Genomic DNA, 17002 nt, shown 5'->3' with positions numbered 1-17002 from the left:
GACATAGAATCCCCATTGCCTACAGTCTATCCCAATCACCTTTTGAGATACCAGGTCTTGCACATAATAATTGGATAAAAAAATTGAATATTCAAACTCACGAAATTGACTAATAGAAATAAGATTAAGTGTAAGACTATGAATATGTAACAACAGAACCAACACATATTAATGGCATCAGAGTATCATCAACAATCACAACTAATAAAGATGAATTAGAAGACAAAGAGATAAAAGATGACAAGTCAGGTGACATATGATGAGAGACTCCATAATCTAAGATCCACAATGAGAAAGATATACTTGATGTACAGAGGATGACAAACCTATATAAAAAGAAGCAGACATAGTAGAGGACTCTGAAGTAAGGAATTGTTGAAATTGCTCAAGCATATATTGATCTAAAGAGGGGGCAGCCACCATCAGCAATCACAACTGATAAAGATGAATTAGAAGACTAGGAGATAAAAGATGAAATGTTAGGTGACATATGATGAGATGCTCCAAAATCTAAGATCACAAAGAGTAAGTTATACCTGATGTACCATAGGACGACAAACCTATATGAGAAGAAGTAGACATGGTAAAGGGCTGTGAAGCAAAGAATTGTTGAAATTGCTTGAGCATATGCGGATCTAAAGAGGGAACAACCACTGCATTACTAGACTAAGGCAGTCCATATGACAACTATTGTGGTTGATTACCATATTTCCATGAAGTATTCTGATGTAACAATGGTGGTTGTTGAGGTCTTTGTTGCTAATACTAATGCTGTGGTAGTTTACGTTTGTTCAATAATAATGGACACTGAGACTTCAAATGTCCTTTTTCTTTGCAATAAGTACACTCATCACTAGAAACCTTTGAAGTTGACATACTTTGATTATGAGGCATAAGCCGCTATGGTGGTGCAAAAACAGATGGTGTAGATGGTGCAATAGTCCTCTTATCAACCTAAGACTTAAGGCAAATCTCCTCAGCTAATAATTCATGTACTATTGAATCAACGGAAGGGAGAGGACTATGATGTAAAATTATTCCACGCAATCCTTCAAAGTCATCACAAAAAACCATCAAGAATTGGACCAGACGTTATTCTTCTCTATGAGTGACATAAGTTGGGAATGCTCACAATTCTGAGAATTCTATGAATGTCAACTAGTCTCATAGTTCTAATATGGCAGAATAAAAATTTTGGATGCTCATATCTTGTTGTTGAAGTGTGCAGATATATGCTTCCAATTGATATTGTTTAACATAATTAGACTGTGTGTATAATCTTGTCATATAATCTCAAACTTCTTTAGTTGTCTCATACTTGGCCGACTGAGCAACAATAGAGTGTGAAACAGAATTATTAATCCATGTAATAATCTTTGTATTATCAGCCTCTCAAACATCCTACAACTTTACATAATCATCAATGTTGTTGTCCGTAGGTTGAACTCGGACACATAAAACATATCCCCACATAGATTTTCCCTGCAAGAAGCTTTTCATAACATATCCCTAATATAAATAATTTTTTCCATCTAGTCAGACCCTAATGATTGAAGTGAATCACTTGTGCTACCACTACGATAACAAAATGAATTGTGCTCGTAAATAATCAAACAAAAAACAAAACCAAGTTGATGCGAAAACAACAGAAACTCAATCAAAATGATATGATTGTGCTAAAAAATTTATATATAAACATATATAATCTAATAAAGCGTACCCCCACAATCATCAACTATATTCTGACATGGCTCACAATCATCATTTTTGGAGTTAATGGCCAGTACAATCGAACAATTGACATTAATGAAGACTATTGTAATGAATGCTAGCTAAGATTAATGAAACGACTGAACGATTTCTTGATCATGGGCAACATCTCTGTAGGCAACTCTCCACCTCTAGGGTTGTCATTGAGACAAGCCAAACAAAGCTTTGTGTTGTTTAAATTTATTTGATATGATAATTGAGTCAAGTTAAATTGAGCTTTTAATGAACCAGTCTATTGAAACCATTGTTCAAGTTCAGTTTAATTTCTTTTTAATAAGCTTGAGTTTGATTTAAATTTAGGTTGAGTAAAGTTCATTTAGATAATATTCAACTTTAAATTCAAGCTTGTTTAATTTTTTATATTTTTAATATTATTTAATTGATTAGTAATGTGATATCGCAAGCTACAACTTTTTTATTTATTTATTTATAAATTTGATAGAAAAAAAATTATATATGAATATGATTCATAATTTTTTTTCTTAAATACTATTTATGAATAATTTATAATATTTATTCATAAACATTAATAAATTTAAATTTATTTAATTAATTTTTTATATATTTTTTAATTGATATTAGGTATCCTCCAATTTATACCAACTAATCATGAAATGACCAATCCAACTCCATAAAAAATTTTCACCGATCGTCCATCAATTGACAATTGAAACACGATCCTAGATAATTCTATGGGTATGTTTGATTAAGTTATCATGTATACTCTTGATTATATGATTATCAGGTAATCAAATAACAAAAATTATGAGAAATAAAATATAACTTAATTTTATTTGATTCAACCTAAATAATATAATAAAAACTTATTTATTTGAATATTTTAATATATAATCTAATTTAATATTTTACTATATTATCCTAAGTTACTCTGTTAATCATATAAAAAAAATTATACGTTGTTGGTTTTTTTTAACTTTAAGTTGTTTTTTTTTAACTCTTCGTTGTTTTTTTCTTGAACGAGATAAATAAAATTTTCATTATAAAAAATTTTAAAGTTTTTTATCCTAAAGTATACATATCGGAGGATATTTTTAGTAAAAAAAATTTATTAATTCCGAAATTAAAAAAAAAATATTATTTCAAAAATTTTTGATTCTGCGTTGTATATCTCTTTTACTAACATGTCAAGTATGAATCATTACTTAGGAATCATTGATTACCTAAACTATTGATAACTTTATATGGATAATTAGGATATCAAGAATAATCTCTAACCAATTCGTATCAATTCCCTCTCAAATTTATATCTATAAACACTTAAGTATGTTAGTATTAATTCCCTCACAAATTTATATCTATAAACACTCAGGTATGTTATGTTAGTATCAATTCTCTCTCAAATTGGTATGTTATGTTAGTATCAATTCTCTCTCAAATTTATATCCATACTGCACCTTAGTAATTTAAGCATTGGAAACCTTATCAAAAATAACTTCAGCTCTCAATAATCTCTTCAACATATACCATGGCAACTAATTTCCAATTGCATCACACTTATGATTTATGATTTGATTTTTATAACTATACATATAGCAAATCTTTCCAGGAGATAAATGTATTGGAGTGCTTGTTGGAACTAGCTAGTAACTTCTCGTCCAACATTAAACTTTTTCAAAAAATAATTTTTTGGATTAGAATTCATTATAATTCCCAAAACGCAAATTAGACTGCAATTAATACTTGACTAATGTTGTTAGAACTTTACAGGGAAGTTGGACCATAAATTACATATGCTTACTAAATATTACGAGAGGAACCGAAAGGAATGCCAAGTGACGAGATTTGCTCAAAAAAGAACGCTAACTGCTGCAAATTAGAAATAACGCACATGCCATTAGCACACCGACATCTTTTCTATCTCTTCCAGTAGGTATTTTGACTCCGCCAAACAATCCACTGGAGCTTGAGCTCTAACCGTAATCCTCTGCCTCTTCTCGTGCATATACTCAGTATGCACAACACTGACCCGGAACAAGTGTGGAACCCATGTTGCTTCTTTCAGCTTGAGCTGATACTTTTCATCTCCTTCCTACAAGATCAACAGCTTCACTTTTCAAACAATCCAGGACAAGTAGCAAACGAAAGAATGCGAGTTTTAGGAGTCATAATTTTTTTTTTACCTCTGTTCTTATTCTATTAAGCTCATCAGCAGAGCACCCAACTATTTTCTCAGCTTGCTCATTGAAAACTGAAACCCAGGCTTCACCCGAAGGATCTGTGACCTTAACCACCATTATGTATCTGAAATTACAAAATTGAAGTTTGTTAAATTATTGTTTCGTAATTATTACAAAAAGAAAGAAGCAGCTATGTGCTGTGCATTTGCACAGTTAGTTTGTTTACCTTAAAGAGCTGTCGTCGTCATTTTTCTGGCAGGATTCACACCAGTACCCAGAGCCAACGGCTTCAATAACCTTCTTGTTGCAAGTATTGCATGCTCGATACCACATTGTCTGGTCAGGCTTAATGAAGCTTACATAGACATTTATGCTAAAGAAGGCAGGCTGTTCACAAAGTAATCAATCTATGAGAACTTGAAAGTGTTATCCCTACAGTTTGGTTTTTGTTGACAATTCGTGAATTTATACCTTATCTTGACCAAGACTTTGATTGTCAGTTATATGAGAAAGGAAAACTCTATCAGAATACATTGACCTCGATCCATTTTTGGTGGAAGAGATCATGCTTGATCCAACGGACGCCATTGAAGCTCCTTTCCCTTCTGAATCATACCTGCAAGGTAATAGGAAGGAAGAGTATTTAGAATAGTAGAAAATAGCTTTAAAAAAACCAAGACAATTTGACATTTAACAATCTTACCAAGACTTCAGTTTCTTCGCTTCAGGTAAATCTGGGTTTATTGTCACTGTACTTCTACTTAAAGTTGACAAAGATACACCTATTATTGCAATACAAAAGTTTTCCATAGTAAGATATGCGTATGTTTTACTATGATTCATTTATTAAAACCGACATCAAAACTACTTGTGAGCGAATCATGCCTTGAAAATCTCCTACTCTGAGGCATTTTATGGCTACAACTGGTGAGGTAGGAACCATATCTAGCAATTGCTGACCGACATCTGTAGCAAGATCATTCCACAAGGAGACAGTAACAGTTTTGTTCCTGTAACATTGACAAGTACAAGATGAATCGTGTAACCAACATGTGTATCTAGTAATTGAAGCGTCTAGTGAGGACAAAAAATTGACGGAAATAGCTTACGAGTCATCTGCAATAGTAAAATCCCGTTTTGGAATCAAATCATTGTTGCTTTTCCTCCGGATACTCATAGTTGATGAAACATTCTGAACAACACCTATCAAATCTTCACCCCAAATAGAAGAGTTGAGAAAGAAAGCTTAAAAATACTATCAACAGAATACAAAATAGCAAGAATTAGCTTTACCTATGAGCTCCTTCCCATTCACATATGACCCCAATTGATCAATCTTTACAAAATTGTATTTAGTTTCAGGGATAAAAGTTTCCCCCTCTACCTCTTCGACTATGGAATTCTCATTTAGATTCATCTCGTAGTCATTATTCACAGTTGTGAACTGCTTGTTTGCAACTCTGAGAAACCCTTTTGATATGTAATAGACCTTCCCCAACTCAAACTTTGGATAGAATTTAGCTGCCGCTTCATTAAACATTGTAGCCTGAATTTGAGTGCCCTGATCAAGATTTAGAAAAATTGAACATCAGCAATATTACATCTTGAAGGACATCAAGAATAGGATAAATTTATGCAATTATATAAAAGAAGACTTACATCTTCATCTGTCAATTCTACATTAAAAACCTGGCCTTCTCCTTTAGCATTCCTGTATGATCTCAAATTCCCTTTATTGGTGAGTCGAACCTTTATGGTCCAATTACCTTGGTAAGGATTTAAGGAAACAAGAGGATGCACTCTTCTTGATATTGCAAGACGTGCAGCAGGAGCAACACTGCAAAATGTAGCGGCATTATTATTGTAAGGTAAAAAAATATATTAGAAAAATAAAGATAGGATTATAAAAGCAAACTATAATGAACATATTCTTCTCAGAAAAAAAAGGCCAATATATGATGGAAACCGAAATTGCATAATTGTATCGACAACAAATAGGATAAAGGCCACTTACTTGGCATGCTGCTCCTGCACAATCTGGGCTGCAGATTTTGGCACAGTAGATTGTTTAGGCTTCAATACTATAGCAGGCTCATTTATTTTCACATCATTGTTGACAAGTTCCTCTTGCTTAGGCTTTAAAGTCAGTTCAGGTTTTTCTTTCTTCACGTCACTTTTAATTTCCAACTCAAGAGCAGGAGAAACTACTTCACACTTTGTCACTATTAAAGCCCTGAAAGAGAATGAATCAACGTAAATTCCCTGGCATCAGTGTAAGCCGTATTGAAAGAGTCAAAGTCGTGATCATTTATGTATTTACTTCTCAGGTTGATTAGGAATGGAGTTGCAGGTATAATCCACAATACGGATGAGACCAAGGTTTTGCAATTTTCCAGATTGAATTTCTGTAGATAAATAAGTTGGAAGCATAGCTTTTAGCTTCATCTCCCCATCAGTAGCCATGAATCTGTCATCCAGTATATTATTAGCTTCAAAACATAACATTCACTTTAAATCAAATATAAGAATATCAACACAACAAGATTCAACAATATACACACTCTAGAAAAGTTTAGCATCATAGTCCAATAATCGAATGAGGTTTGAAAATGTATTAACTAGTACAAAGAGTAACACATAATTGTACATGAAGCATCATACAATATAAAGATACTACAGTACAATCTTCTTGCCTCCCAAGATTATTTTCCTTCATTATTTGAGAATTTGTCTTTCCCTCTGAATCACAAATATTAGAATTTGCAAGTTCAATAAGAACAGTATTAAAATAAAATTAAACAAATAAAATTGAATGGCTTATAGTTTAGTCAGCGATTCAAGCACAAAACAAATAAATATCATCTAGGTGGTGCTAAATAAGTTAATTCTAAACCAAACAGAGGGGCTAAGCAAGATCTTTCATGTGGTTTTAAGCTGTCATTCAGCAATTCTAGGGAGCAACAACTTGGTGTACTTTGTTACTGCAAAAATAATTTCCGCACACAATCCAACAATTCTAACTCAAGAATACATAGGCGGATACATTGTAAAACTTCAACAAGAAAATTTTGAAACGATATTAAATCCCGTAGGTTGAACCATTGCAGCTCTATAGATGCAATTCACGAGACAAGTCAAACACCATTGCGCAGATCCAGCCAATGTTATGCACGAGTAAACTAATTACTCCAAGCATAAAACTCGACAGAAAGGAATAAGCTAGAAAAAAATGAGGCAAAAAAGAGGCGATCTGATTAGACGTGAAGAGAGAAAGATGTTTACGTGAAACGCGTGCTGCTGGTTCCGATGGGCTTCAGATCGAGAACCTGGACGATTATCTCCGGCACGTCAGAGGGCGATTCAGGAGAAGGATTGGAGAGGATCATCGAGACGGCTCCTGGAGTCACACATCTCGCCATTTCTAAAAAGATCCGACGCCGAGAAGAGAGAAGCAGAAGGCAAGAGGCGACGAGAGGGAATAAGGTGAGGAACCCTGTAACCTATTCTTATTGAGCCACGGAAAATGGCGGGAACCTTTTGATGGTAAACTCAACTTCGCGCCCATGACCGCCAAACAAAAATTGGGCGTCGAACGTGAAAGTTCGGCCCATATAAACAGAATATTACTGGTATGTTTTTATTTTCAAAATTAAATATAAATATTTAATAGTTTAATCTGTTAAATCTTATATTAATAGGCTAATAGCCATTATATCAGGGGTCGAGTCATCCTTTAATCTATGGAAAATTATAATAATTAATTTCTTATCACATTTTTTAAATTTGGAATATATTAATTTCTTATATCTCTTAGCTTATGCTTTGGCATTTGGAATGTCTGTTACGAGATTTTAAAAAAACATTATTTACATAGATGATTATAAGAGCCAAAAAAAAATCTTACTAGTGAATATTATAATTACTTCTAACATTGCATCGAAATTAAATTATTATGATTATTAATTTAGATATTTTAACTAATTTTTATTATTTGAAAAAAAAAAATTAGAGATAAAAAATTATGTATATTTCTGTGGATACTCATGGGAAAATAAGATATTTGTGTTATTATCTTTTCGTTTTAGTTTACAATAACAATCCAGATTTATCCGTTCGACTGTATGTATTTTTTATTTATCTAATATAGTTAATTGTTTGAATAAATAATTATAGGATAAAATAAATCTAATTAAAAGGTCAAGAGACGAGTTAGAGTTAGACAGTTTTATTTGGACTGCATATCACGAGTCCAATAAGCTTAATTTTTAATGTCATTTTTTGCTTTATTAAAAAGTATCTTATATCCAATATTTTATATTATTTATTTATTAGTTGTATATTCTATTTTTAAAAATAAAAATATTTGTTAGTATAATTTAAATTCTTTATGAAAAAGACAATTACGACTCTTTCCCTAGCCTCAGTGGCTTTTTTTTCTGCAGAAACGCGCGAAAACCAAAACCGGCCAATGTGGTCAAGGTTAATTTTTAAAAAAAATTAAGTAAATGGTAAAAAATGTATAATTAAATTACAAAGGTGGGCCCACTTTTTAAAAAAAAATTATATTTTTTTAAGTAAATAATTAAAAAAAAAGTTTGAAAACAAAATTAAAAAGATCTAAATATAAATTCTAAAATATTATAGATTTTTTTATAAAAATATTTTTAAAAGAAAAAAGAAAAACAGTCCAGTAAACATTTTCTTTCTACTTCACCGATCACGAACCTCATTCTTCCTTGAACATCCGAGCGGTATACTTTCCACAACCTTTTTTTCCATCTATATATTTTTCTATAGCAAGTAACATCTAACAGTTTGATTAGGAGATTCTACCGTGTCAACCCTAGGAGCCGCCACAAAGGCTTTGCCAATAAAGCACTTGAACATAACAGTGCAGCGTTAGTTGGATTGGATCTACAAGTCCTACGCACTCTTCGTATTGAAAGTTGAGGGGGCAGTAGTCTCCTCATCCTTATATCATGCATTTCCCTTGCTTTATCGTCACATGTTCCCTTTTCTTTATACTCACGTGATCTTTTTAATCTAGATCTCCAGTTCTCATGACGCAATGATCGATCCGGTTCTAAGATAAATCATAGAAGTGTTACGGTAAGTATCAGCAATGGACCTTACATCTGGTCTTCACCGTCCTTATAAAATCGGCATTTAATAGTCAAATGCCGAATCGGTACATCGCTTTGTGAAGGTAAATTTATAGTTTTTTTTCATCCATAGGTATTTCGGTCGACGGCCACCTAACTCAAGTTTTTCCATTAAATTCAATGACAACACATGTCTCAATAGAGGATTGAATCGTGGCACTCTCTTTAGCTCCGCTACGCCTTAACTGCTATACTAAAAATCTAATTTTTCTATTACATTGAGAGTGATAATTAAGTTTATGACACTGCCACTCATGTGCCTATGTTAGTTAAATCCAACCACAAATTATAATTGACGGTTTGATGATTTGGATCGATTTATATTCATCGGTTCTGATTCTGCCCGAGTGCTGAGTCGATGGACGCTGGGGGCGTGGCGCTCCTGTTGACGGGTCGAAGACTCCAAAGACTTAGATCCCTTGTCGTCGTAAACCTGCAAGCACAGTGCCGAGCCGAGGAGGGGTTCTCCGACGATGACCTTCCGACGTTCAAGTCAAATCTCCTGCGGGAAGAAAGAAATAGAGTAGAAGCGAGAACTATAGCTACAGTAGAGATGTAAACATACCTCCGTCGAAACCTGGGGGTCCTTATATAAGGTTCTCCAGAGCCGCGTGCACGCTCCCCGAGATGTGCACGCCCCTCGAAGCATACATTGAATGAGTGTGTTAGAAAAGCGTGTCTGACACCATACCTCAATAGTATGAGCATATCCCTGACGCGGCAGTGGAAGCTTCCACCATACGATTCTCTGTCTGACTCTATTGCCGACCCTATCGCATGTTGGCGACGCTGCTCCCCAATAAGATATCGCCAACTGCTCTCCTTGGCCCTTTCCGAGCCGAGCGGGGAAGCCGCTTGCTATCCTAGCTAGCAGTCTGACTGGGCCGAGCGCGATGTCCGCTTGGCCCCGATGCACACCGAGTCACCCGTATGCCCCAGCTGCATACCCGGAGACACGCCCGCTCGGTAAATATCCTACCTACATGACTGAGCCCATGAACGTTGAAAGCTCGGGATTAATCCGAGCTGTAGTAATGTCGTGCAAGGTACTCCCTCTGTCCGATCGGGGAAGTGAATGGCCCGCTCGGCCGAGCAAGTGAATGGCCCACTCGGCCGAGCTCCTCTGGCGTTGACCGCATTGACCTTTTGACCTTCCACGTGTCACTGACCCTCCTTGGGCGGAGAGCCCCTTCCCATAGCCGGATCACGTGCCTCCCCCTCAAGTCTAGTCGAAGGAGGCTAAAAGTCCGACTGACTGGACAAACTAAGTCTATGGCTCTGTCGGCCGTTCAGTCATGCTACTGAAGAGGATCCAACCGGCCCGTCGAAGCCACTCGGCGAGGCTCCTACCAGCACTTTGCAAAAAATTTCACTGTCCCATGTCCCTGTCCGCCAGCGGTCAAAGTTGATGTCACTCGGGTCTCCTCGAAATTCGTGCGGATCGTCCTCATTAACTCGAGGGCGTGGTCATGCACAACCTTAAATGTCTACCTGTGGTCGGCCGCCACGTGGTACCGCCGCCGTCACCCTACTATCGAAGGGTCAGGGGTGATGTGACGGGCAGCGGTTCAAAATCAACGGTTGGATGCGAGCGTCGGTTCCCGTGACCTAGATCGGACTGCTCCGTTCGGCCGAGCCAGGTCTTTATAAAGTCGTCACACCGACCTTTGTTTCATCGTTGATGCTTTCGTGCTCGCGTGCTCCGGCGACTTTGCGTTTAGTGCTCCGGCGATCCTACGTCTAGTGCTCAATCTCCAGCTTTTCTTCTCCCTTAGCGCTTCCCTGACCAGTAAGCTTCTTGACTATCATCTTCGCATTCGCTGTGGTTTCTTGTCCTCTGTTTCTTTTCGCCGTTTTGCTTGGTGAGCTTTTTCCGATTCCTCTTGCTTTCTTGCTCTCCCAGCGATCTTCTTTAGCGACCCTTCAGTCTCTCTGTTTACCCATCATGGCCAGTTCCTCCCAGTCGCTCGACCCTACTCCCGGTCCATGGTACACCACTATGGAGACCCGGTTCGATGAGGGCAACGTTGCGAGCCTGGTAAACACCTTTGACCTCCCGGGCACCCATGAAATAATTCTAGCCTCACCTTCCGACCGGCCACATGACCCGCCGCGCGACGCGATTTACTTTTTCCGTGATCAATTTGTGGTCGACCTGCGATTCCCCCATCCATCCCTTCATTATTGAAGTCTGTAATTATTTTAACCTTCCACTCGCCTAGCTTGTCCCTAACTCCTTCCACCTCCTGTGTAGGGTTGTGGTACTATTCAAGGCCCACAACATTCCCCTTAAGCCTCAAATATTCCACTACTTCTATTACCTTAAGCAGTCCGAACTAGGCACTTATTTCTTCCAGTCTCGGATCGGCTTAGTCTTTTTTGATAAAATGTTCACTTCCAATAAACATTGGAAGGCCCACTTCTTTTATATAAGATTCCCCGAGCTGCCTCCTTTCCGAACCAAGTGGCAGGTTGGACTCTCCCCTCCCCCCGAGCTGAAGAGGTATAAGACCCGGCCGGACTACCTTCATGCGGTCAACCTGCTTGCGGGCCTAAAACTTGACATCCACAAGCTATTACCAGAGGGAGTCCTATATATGTTCGAACTGAGCCTGATCCGAACGCCTCTTCCCGAGCAGCATAGGTAAGGAATTCTACTTGACTTTTTTCTTTGGGTCTAACTGATTTTCCTTTTTTCTCTTGTAGCTAACACAATGATGAAATAGGTAGTGCTTGGCATGCTGAAGGTTAAGGCTGCCGAGGCCGAGGCAGCCGCTACTAAGGAGATGGAGCGACTTGGCCTTGCGTCGGTCGGCTCTAATAAGGGTGAGACCGAGGAAGATCCGACTATCGGTGGTGGGTCTGCCGCCCGGACATCACATGTTGAGGTTGCTGGGGAGGCTGCCCCATTCGACGTACAATCGGTCGCTCGACCTGAAGAAGCCGAGTCTACTACCGACGAAGAGCCACTGAACAGACGCAAATGACACTGAACAGGCACGCCAACCCGTTCGGCTTCCTCCGCGGTGAGAGCGCCCGAAGGGACGGGTGCCCCCCTGGCCAAAGAGACCGTGGAAGCTATCTCCTCCGACAGGACACCCTCGCAGTGCGACCTCCCGTCTGATCCAATCGCTCAGTGTCTTGCCCCCCACTCGCAAGAGGATTCTTCGGTCAGGAATCCATTCCATTCCGACCGGCCCCTCCTTCGGCCCAACGGTATCTGCTCCGTCCACCCAGAGCGGTCGTCGGTCGATAAAAGCGACCTTGCATCTCCCGATTGAGGAGCTTCTATTGACTTCCGATCAGCCAACCTCCCCTGAACATCAAATAGTGATTCGGGGACGGTTGGCCAAGGTTTGGGAGGAGGCTCGAGCTCGGGTTGCGACCATGCCACCAGGGCTGCTTGGCAATAGCCATATGCAGATGACAACTGGGGTAAGTTGTCTATTTTATGATTTATTTTTAGCTTGGTATTAACCTTTCGTCGATCGGCTGTAGTTCTGGGTGGAAAGCGTGGCGGTATGCAACCGCCTGGCGCTGTTGGAGGAGGAGCTTAAGGGGCTCAAAATTTCTGGGTCGGGTCCTTCCCAGGGCCCTACATATGCTGAGCTGCAGGTGAACCTGGATAAGACCCAGAAGTTATTGGAGGAGGAGCGAAGGAACTCCTCCGGCCTATAAACCATGGTGGGTCGGCTCGAGACCCAGGTTAAGTCGTATGATCAGAAGATCGATCTGGCCACCACTAGGAAGAACAGGGTCGTCGCTAACCTGGAGGAGAAGAATGTGGAGGCCCGAGCTTTTGATCAAAAGGTTAAGGAGCTGATGAGTCTGCTGGACGCTGAGAAAAAGGGTCGCTCGGCGGAGGTGGCTGCTCTTCGAGAGGACTTGACGACCTCCCAGGACGCGCTCGAGGCCTCCCGTCTCGCCTTTAAGGAATACCAGGATGCTGAGGCAAGCCGTTTTGCTGTAATGAGGCAAAACTACATCCGTTCGGAACAATTTGTCAAGATGACGTGCGAACGGCTTATCAGTGCCTTTGAGTTGGCCATCGATGCCACCGTTACCTACTTGAAGGCAAAGGGTCACCTTCCCGAAGCCACAGCCATTCCGGTTTCGGACCGTGCCGAGCTCCTCACCACCATTCTTGACGAGATCTTTGATTACCTGGAGTGAGGAGCCAATAGTTTTTTGTAAGCCCTGCTTTTTGTAAGCGTTGACTGCATTCTTGTCGTTCGGTAGTGTCCATTAATGAAATCTCTTTGTGTCTTTCATATGTTGTTTGTTGGCTATGTATTTGGCTGCGTAGTCCCGATCGGGGGTACCTATGCTGATACTCACTTAGGATCATACCTCTAGGGTTCGTAGTCGCCGCTCGGCTTCAGTTTTAGTATTTGCGTTAGAACGATTTTCCAAGGCTGGGGTTTAATGTCGCCGCTCGACGGTCTTCAGCGAGGTGTATTTATGGTCGCCGCTCCATGATAACCATAATTTTACTGTATTATTTTGATTCATTTATGCATGGTTTGATGCTATGTTCATAGATAAAACCTAGATTTGCATCACATTTCATGCATTATCTTTATTTTGGACTTAATTACAAATTATATTATTTTTGGTGTTATTTGATGCTAATATTTTATTATTATTTTGTAGACATCAAAGGATCTTGGATTTGGATCTATTCAAACCGAATTTGTGCTCGAATCGGAGTTCAAATGAGAAGATCAAGCTGCGGGGCATTATGGGTCGTTCATCGTAGATTGAACAGATCTGAACCATCTAGTGAAGATCTGGTCGATCCGACCTAAGGGAGAGTAGATCCAGACCCTTGATGAAGATCAGTACCTACGGATCGGATTTTGGGTGGCTTTTCACCGTTGATCAAGCTCCAAATCGCTCACAGTCGTCCATTCAGATCTGGGTCAGATTTAAACCCAGAAGCTACAGTATCTCTGGTTGTCGATCTCCACAGCGCTGTTCTTCGCGTCCCGGCGAGCGCCACCGGCGATTCCGACCCCTTTCCTTCTCCGATAAACTCTTTCAAGCTTCAACCTCATTGTAGAGCTTCACGGCATCGTCATCCCGATCATCTGGATCCATCGGCAGGTGTTCCCTCCGGCGGAAGTCTTCTCTCGGCAAGCCTCTATTTTCGCCAGATTTGGAGGTGTTCCTCCAATCGGCGACTCCGATTCTCATCAGCGACATTTGGAAGTGGGCTTCCGGTGTTTCTGAGCTCCATCCGACAGCAAATCGTCATCCGCACCTTCATCCAGATTCAAAGAGCTCCAGGTTGCAGATTTCCAGCATTTTTGGCACTTGAGTGGGTTTAGGGTTGTTCTAGCTCACCGGAGGTGGTCCGCCGACATTCTTGAGCTTACCTTGAACTGAGACGCAGCTGAAGTTCTTCATTGAGGTCCAGAGTTGGATGTTCTCGACTTTGGCACTCTTGTGTGATTGCAAGAGTGTGTAGTTTGTATGGATTGGTTGTGAGTTGGATCGGTTCGGGTTTATTTTCTTTTATTTCTGTTTTTACAGCTTGACATAGATTACTTTTATGTTTTGTTATGTTTTTAGCAAGTAATTTAGTATTTCATTATTTTGTTAAAGTTTCATTGTGTTTAATTTGTGCTTGATTAATTGTTTAGTTGGGTAGTTTCAAATTAGGGTTTGAATTGGTGCTGTAGATCAGATTTAATTGCGTCTCGTAATTTCATATTTAGTTTAAGTGTGTGGATGATTTAATTATGATGTAGGATGACAATGCGTTATGATTTGATCATTGGCATCTAGTTAGGTTTCACTATTGCTTTAGATTAATTTCTTATTCGTTGTTCTTTACTTTTGTTAGAATTAGATTTAAAGTTTAAAACCCCATTTTCATGTTAAAAACTCCAAAAATAGGAATAACTGACAATCCTAGATTACATCCTACCGTTGGTTCCTCGAGGTTCGATCCTGGGCTCGTTATTACAACATGATTGTGTAGATAAGGGGTTCAATGAATATACATTGTTAATTTGATTTACGAGTGTGACAGACTCGTTATCAAATTTTTGGCGCCGTTGCCGGGGAACACATTGTAGATGTGTTTGATAATCTTAGGATTGTTTTTATTTTGGAAAACCTAGAAATTTTGTAGTTTTGATTGCTTTCATGCTTATATATCCATGTGTTGATTTTATTTGTTCCTGAGTCTTCTGATTTTATTTGTCATTTAGTGTAAGAACAAGAATTTTTTTTATCATGGATCCATATTATCAGCATTTTGGAGATTGGAAGTCAGAGTTATTATTATCAGCCTCAGACTGGGATTTATGTGCCTAAATATCAATATGAGGATGTACAAGAACAATTTACAGAGTCAGTTTGGAAATTCAATGAAGTTATGCAACAAATGAGACAACATCAAGGGCAACAATTTACAAGGATACAGAATATTCAGAGTTAGTTGGATCAAATTGCATCATCCATTCATCAGTTACAAACACAAAATGCCAGTGAAGAGATGGATTGTGGAGATCTTGTCAGGCCTGACACTGCATCTACTTCTTCATTAGATTTTTAAGTACTTTTTATTGTTGTGATGATGTAGTTGTTAAAATTTCTGATTCTACTAATGATGTTGCTGTAGATGATGTGAGTGATGCAGATATAGATGTAGAAGATAATTTAAGTGTAGGGGAATGCTTACTGGAAGCATTACCCCAAGAATTGAAGATGTAAGTGTAGGAACTTGTGCTATGGAGCCAAGCACCCAAGAATCACTACATGAGGTTGAACATTCACCAAAACTAGAGTCTGAGTATTTACTTGATGAGAAAGAGGTAACAATCACCATTCCAGGTAGCTATCAACATTACAAGGTGAGTATTTCTTGTGAATTTTCAGACAATTTAATTAAGGTACCAATTATTGATTTGATTAGATGTGATTCATTCCTTGATATATATTCTACCCACACTAATGTTCTCTTATTTTCTTTTTATCCCACATGCATGTGGGAGGTGTTTTCTTTTATTGATGTTGTAGGAGAACATAAGCTTCCGGAGTGAGTACGTACACTGAATCGCCTTAGACCTCCAGAAAAAGTTTTGAAGGGAAAAATGATGAATAAAAAGAAATTGGGTGGAACTTCAATTACTCCACTACCGGTGTGAATTATACTTCTAGATCTTCTTCAACCACCGGGAATTAAAGGGGAGTTGGCTCCAATTTTGCTTGCTCTTGCATTTTAATTCATATTTTGTGTCTAATAAATTCTTTATACGTTCCTTTAGTTTCATACTTTGCATTTTATTTTCACATTTGCTTCCATACTTTGCATTTTGTTTAGTATGTAGCATGTTAGTTGAATAAAATTCTTCATGGGAATTTTTTAGTAATATTTTTAAGATGGTAAAAGCTTCTTAAATTTGACCATCAATTTTAGGTCATGTGACATGATTGGATACTCTACTTACATGATATTGGTTAGAGTGGTGGTGAGTTCCATTATGATCAATTGAGCTTGATTACATAAAAATATATATATATACCTAGAGAGGACCACAACAAGCCTAAACTCTATTATTTTCTTTGTGTGACATGTACTCATAACAATTGAACTCTAGAACTTGCTTTGTTTCTTTTCAAGGTCACAATAGCATAAGGATGCATGGAAAGGAAGGATAATTTTCATTGAACTCTTTTCTTTTGTCTATTTCAATGTCCAATTCATTTTTCCCACAATTTACTCAAAACATTTTCCTCTAGTATTTTAACCTTTGATTACCTTTGCTTGGTCCATTTCAATGAGAGTGTTGGTTGAATTCGTGATGAGTGGATTGACTAGATGACAAAGGATTAAGTGTAGGGGAGGATTGGTTATCGTTGAGGTCATGGAGATTTCTTAATACAAGTTGATTGGAAATTTTGGAATTGTGAAATCATTTA

General features: G+C 38.4%; 1 protein-coding gene across 1 annotated transcript; it reads right to left on the bottom strand.

The window, feature by feature from the left end:
• Positions 1 to 3398: 3398 nt before the first annotated feature.
• LOC122034472 (replication protein A 70 kDa DNA-binding subunit B-like) lies at positions 3399 to 7372 on the bottom strand. Its single transcript, XM_042593736.1, has 12 exons — positions 7191 to 7372; positions 6229 to 6375; positions 5923 to 6141; positions 5568 to 5745; positions 5202 to 5469; positions 5018 to 5120; positions 4794 to 4918; positions 4612 to 4690; positions 4380 to 4524; positions 4135 to 4295; positions 3912 to 4032; positions 3399 to 3820 (listed from the first exon to the last, which is right to left on the bottom strand). The coding sequence occupies exons 1-12, from the start codon at positions 7325 to 7327 to the stop codon at positions 3626 to 3628; spliced, it is 1878 nt and encodes a 625-aa protein (XP_042449670.1). The 5' UTR covers positions 7328 to 7372; the 3' UTR covers positions 3399 to 3625.
• Between the last annotated feature and the right edge of the window lie 9630 nt (positions 7373 to 17002).

The sequence above is a fragment of the Zingiber officinale genome, chromosome 11B, assembly GCF_018446385.1.
Source record: "Zingiber officinale cultivar Zhangliang chromosome 11B, Zo_v1.1, whole genome shotgun sequence".
Taxonomy (NCBI): Eukaryota; Viridiplantae; Streptophyta; class Magnoliopsida; order Zingiberales; family Zingiberaceae; genus Zingiber; species Zingiber officinale.
Note: the sequence above shows the minus strand (reverse complement) of the source record. Positions and strands in the feature narration are given on the sequence as shown.

Excerpts from the sequence above, each read along its gene's own strand:
- LOC122034472 (XM_042593736.1), bottom strand. The coding sequence starts at position 7,327 with ATGGCGAGATGTGTGACTCCAGGAGCCGTCTCGATGATCCTCTCCAAT. Across the intron at positions 5,121-5,201 it reads GAATGGGAAGGAGCTCATAG|ATTTGATAGGTGTTGTTCAG; the intron begins GTAAAGCTAATT and ends TTTGGGGTGAAG. Across the intron at positions 4,296-4,379 it reads AAAGTCTTGGTCAAGATAAG|CCTGCCTTCTTTAGCATAAA; the intron begins GTATAAATTCAC and ends CTTTGTGAACAG.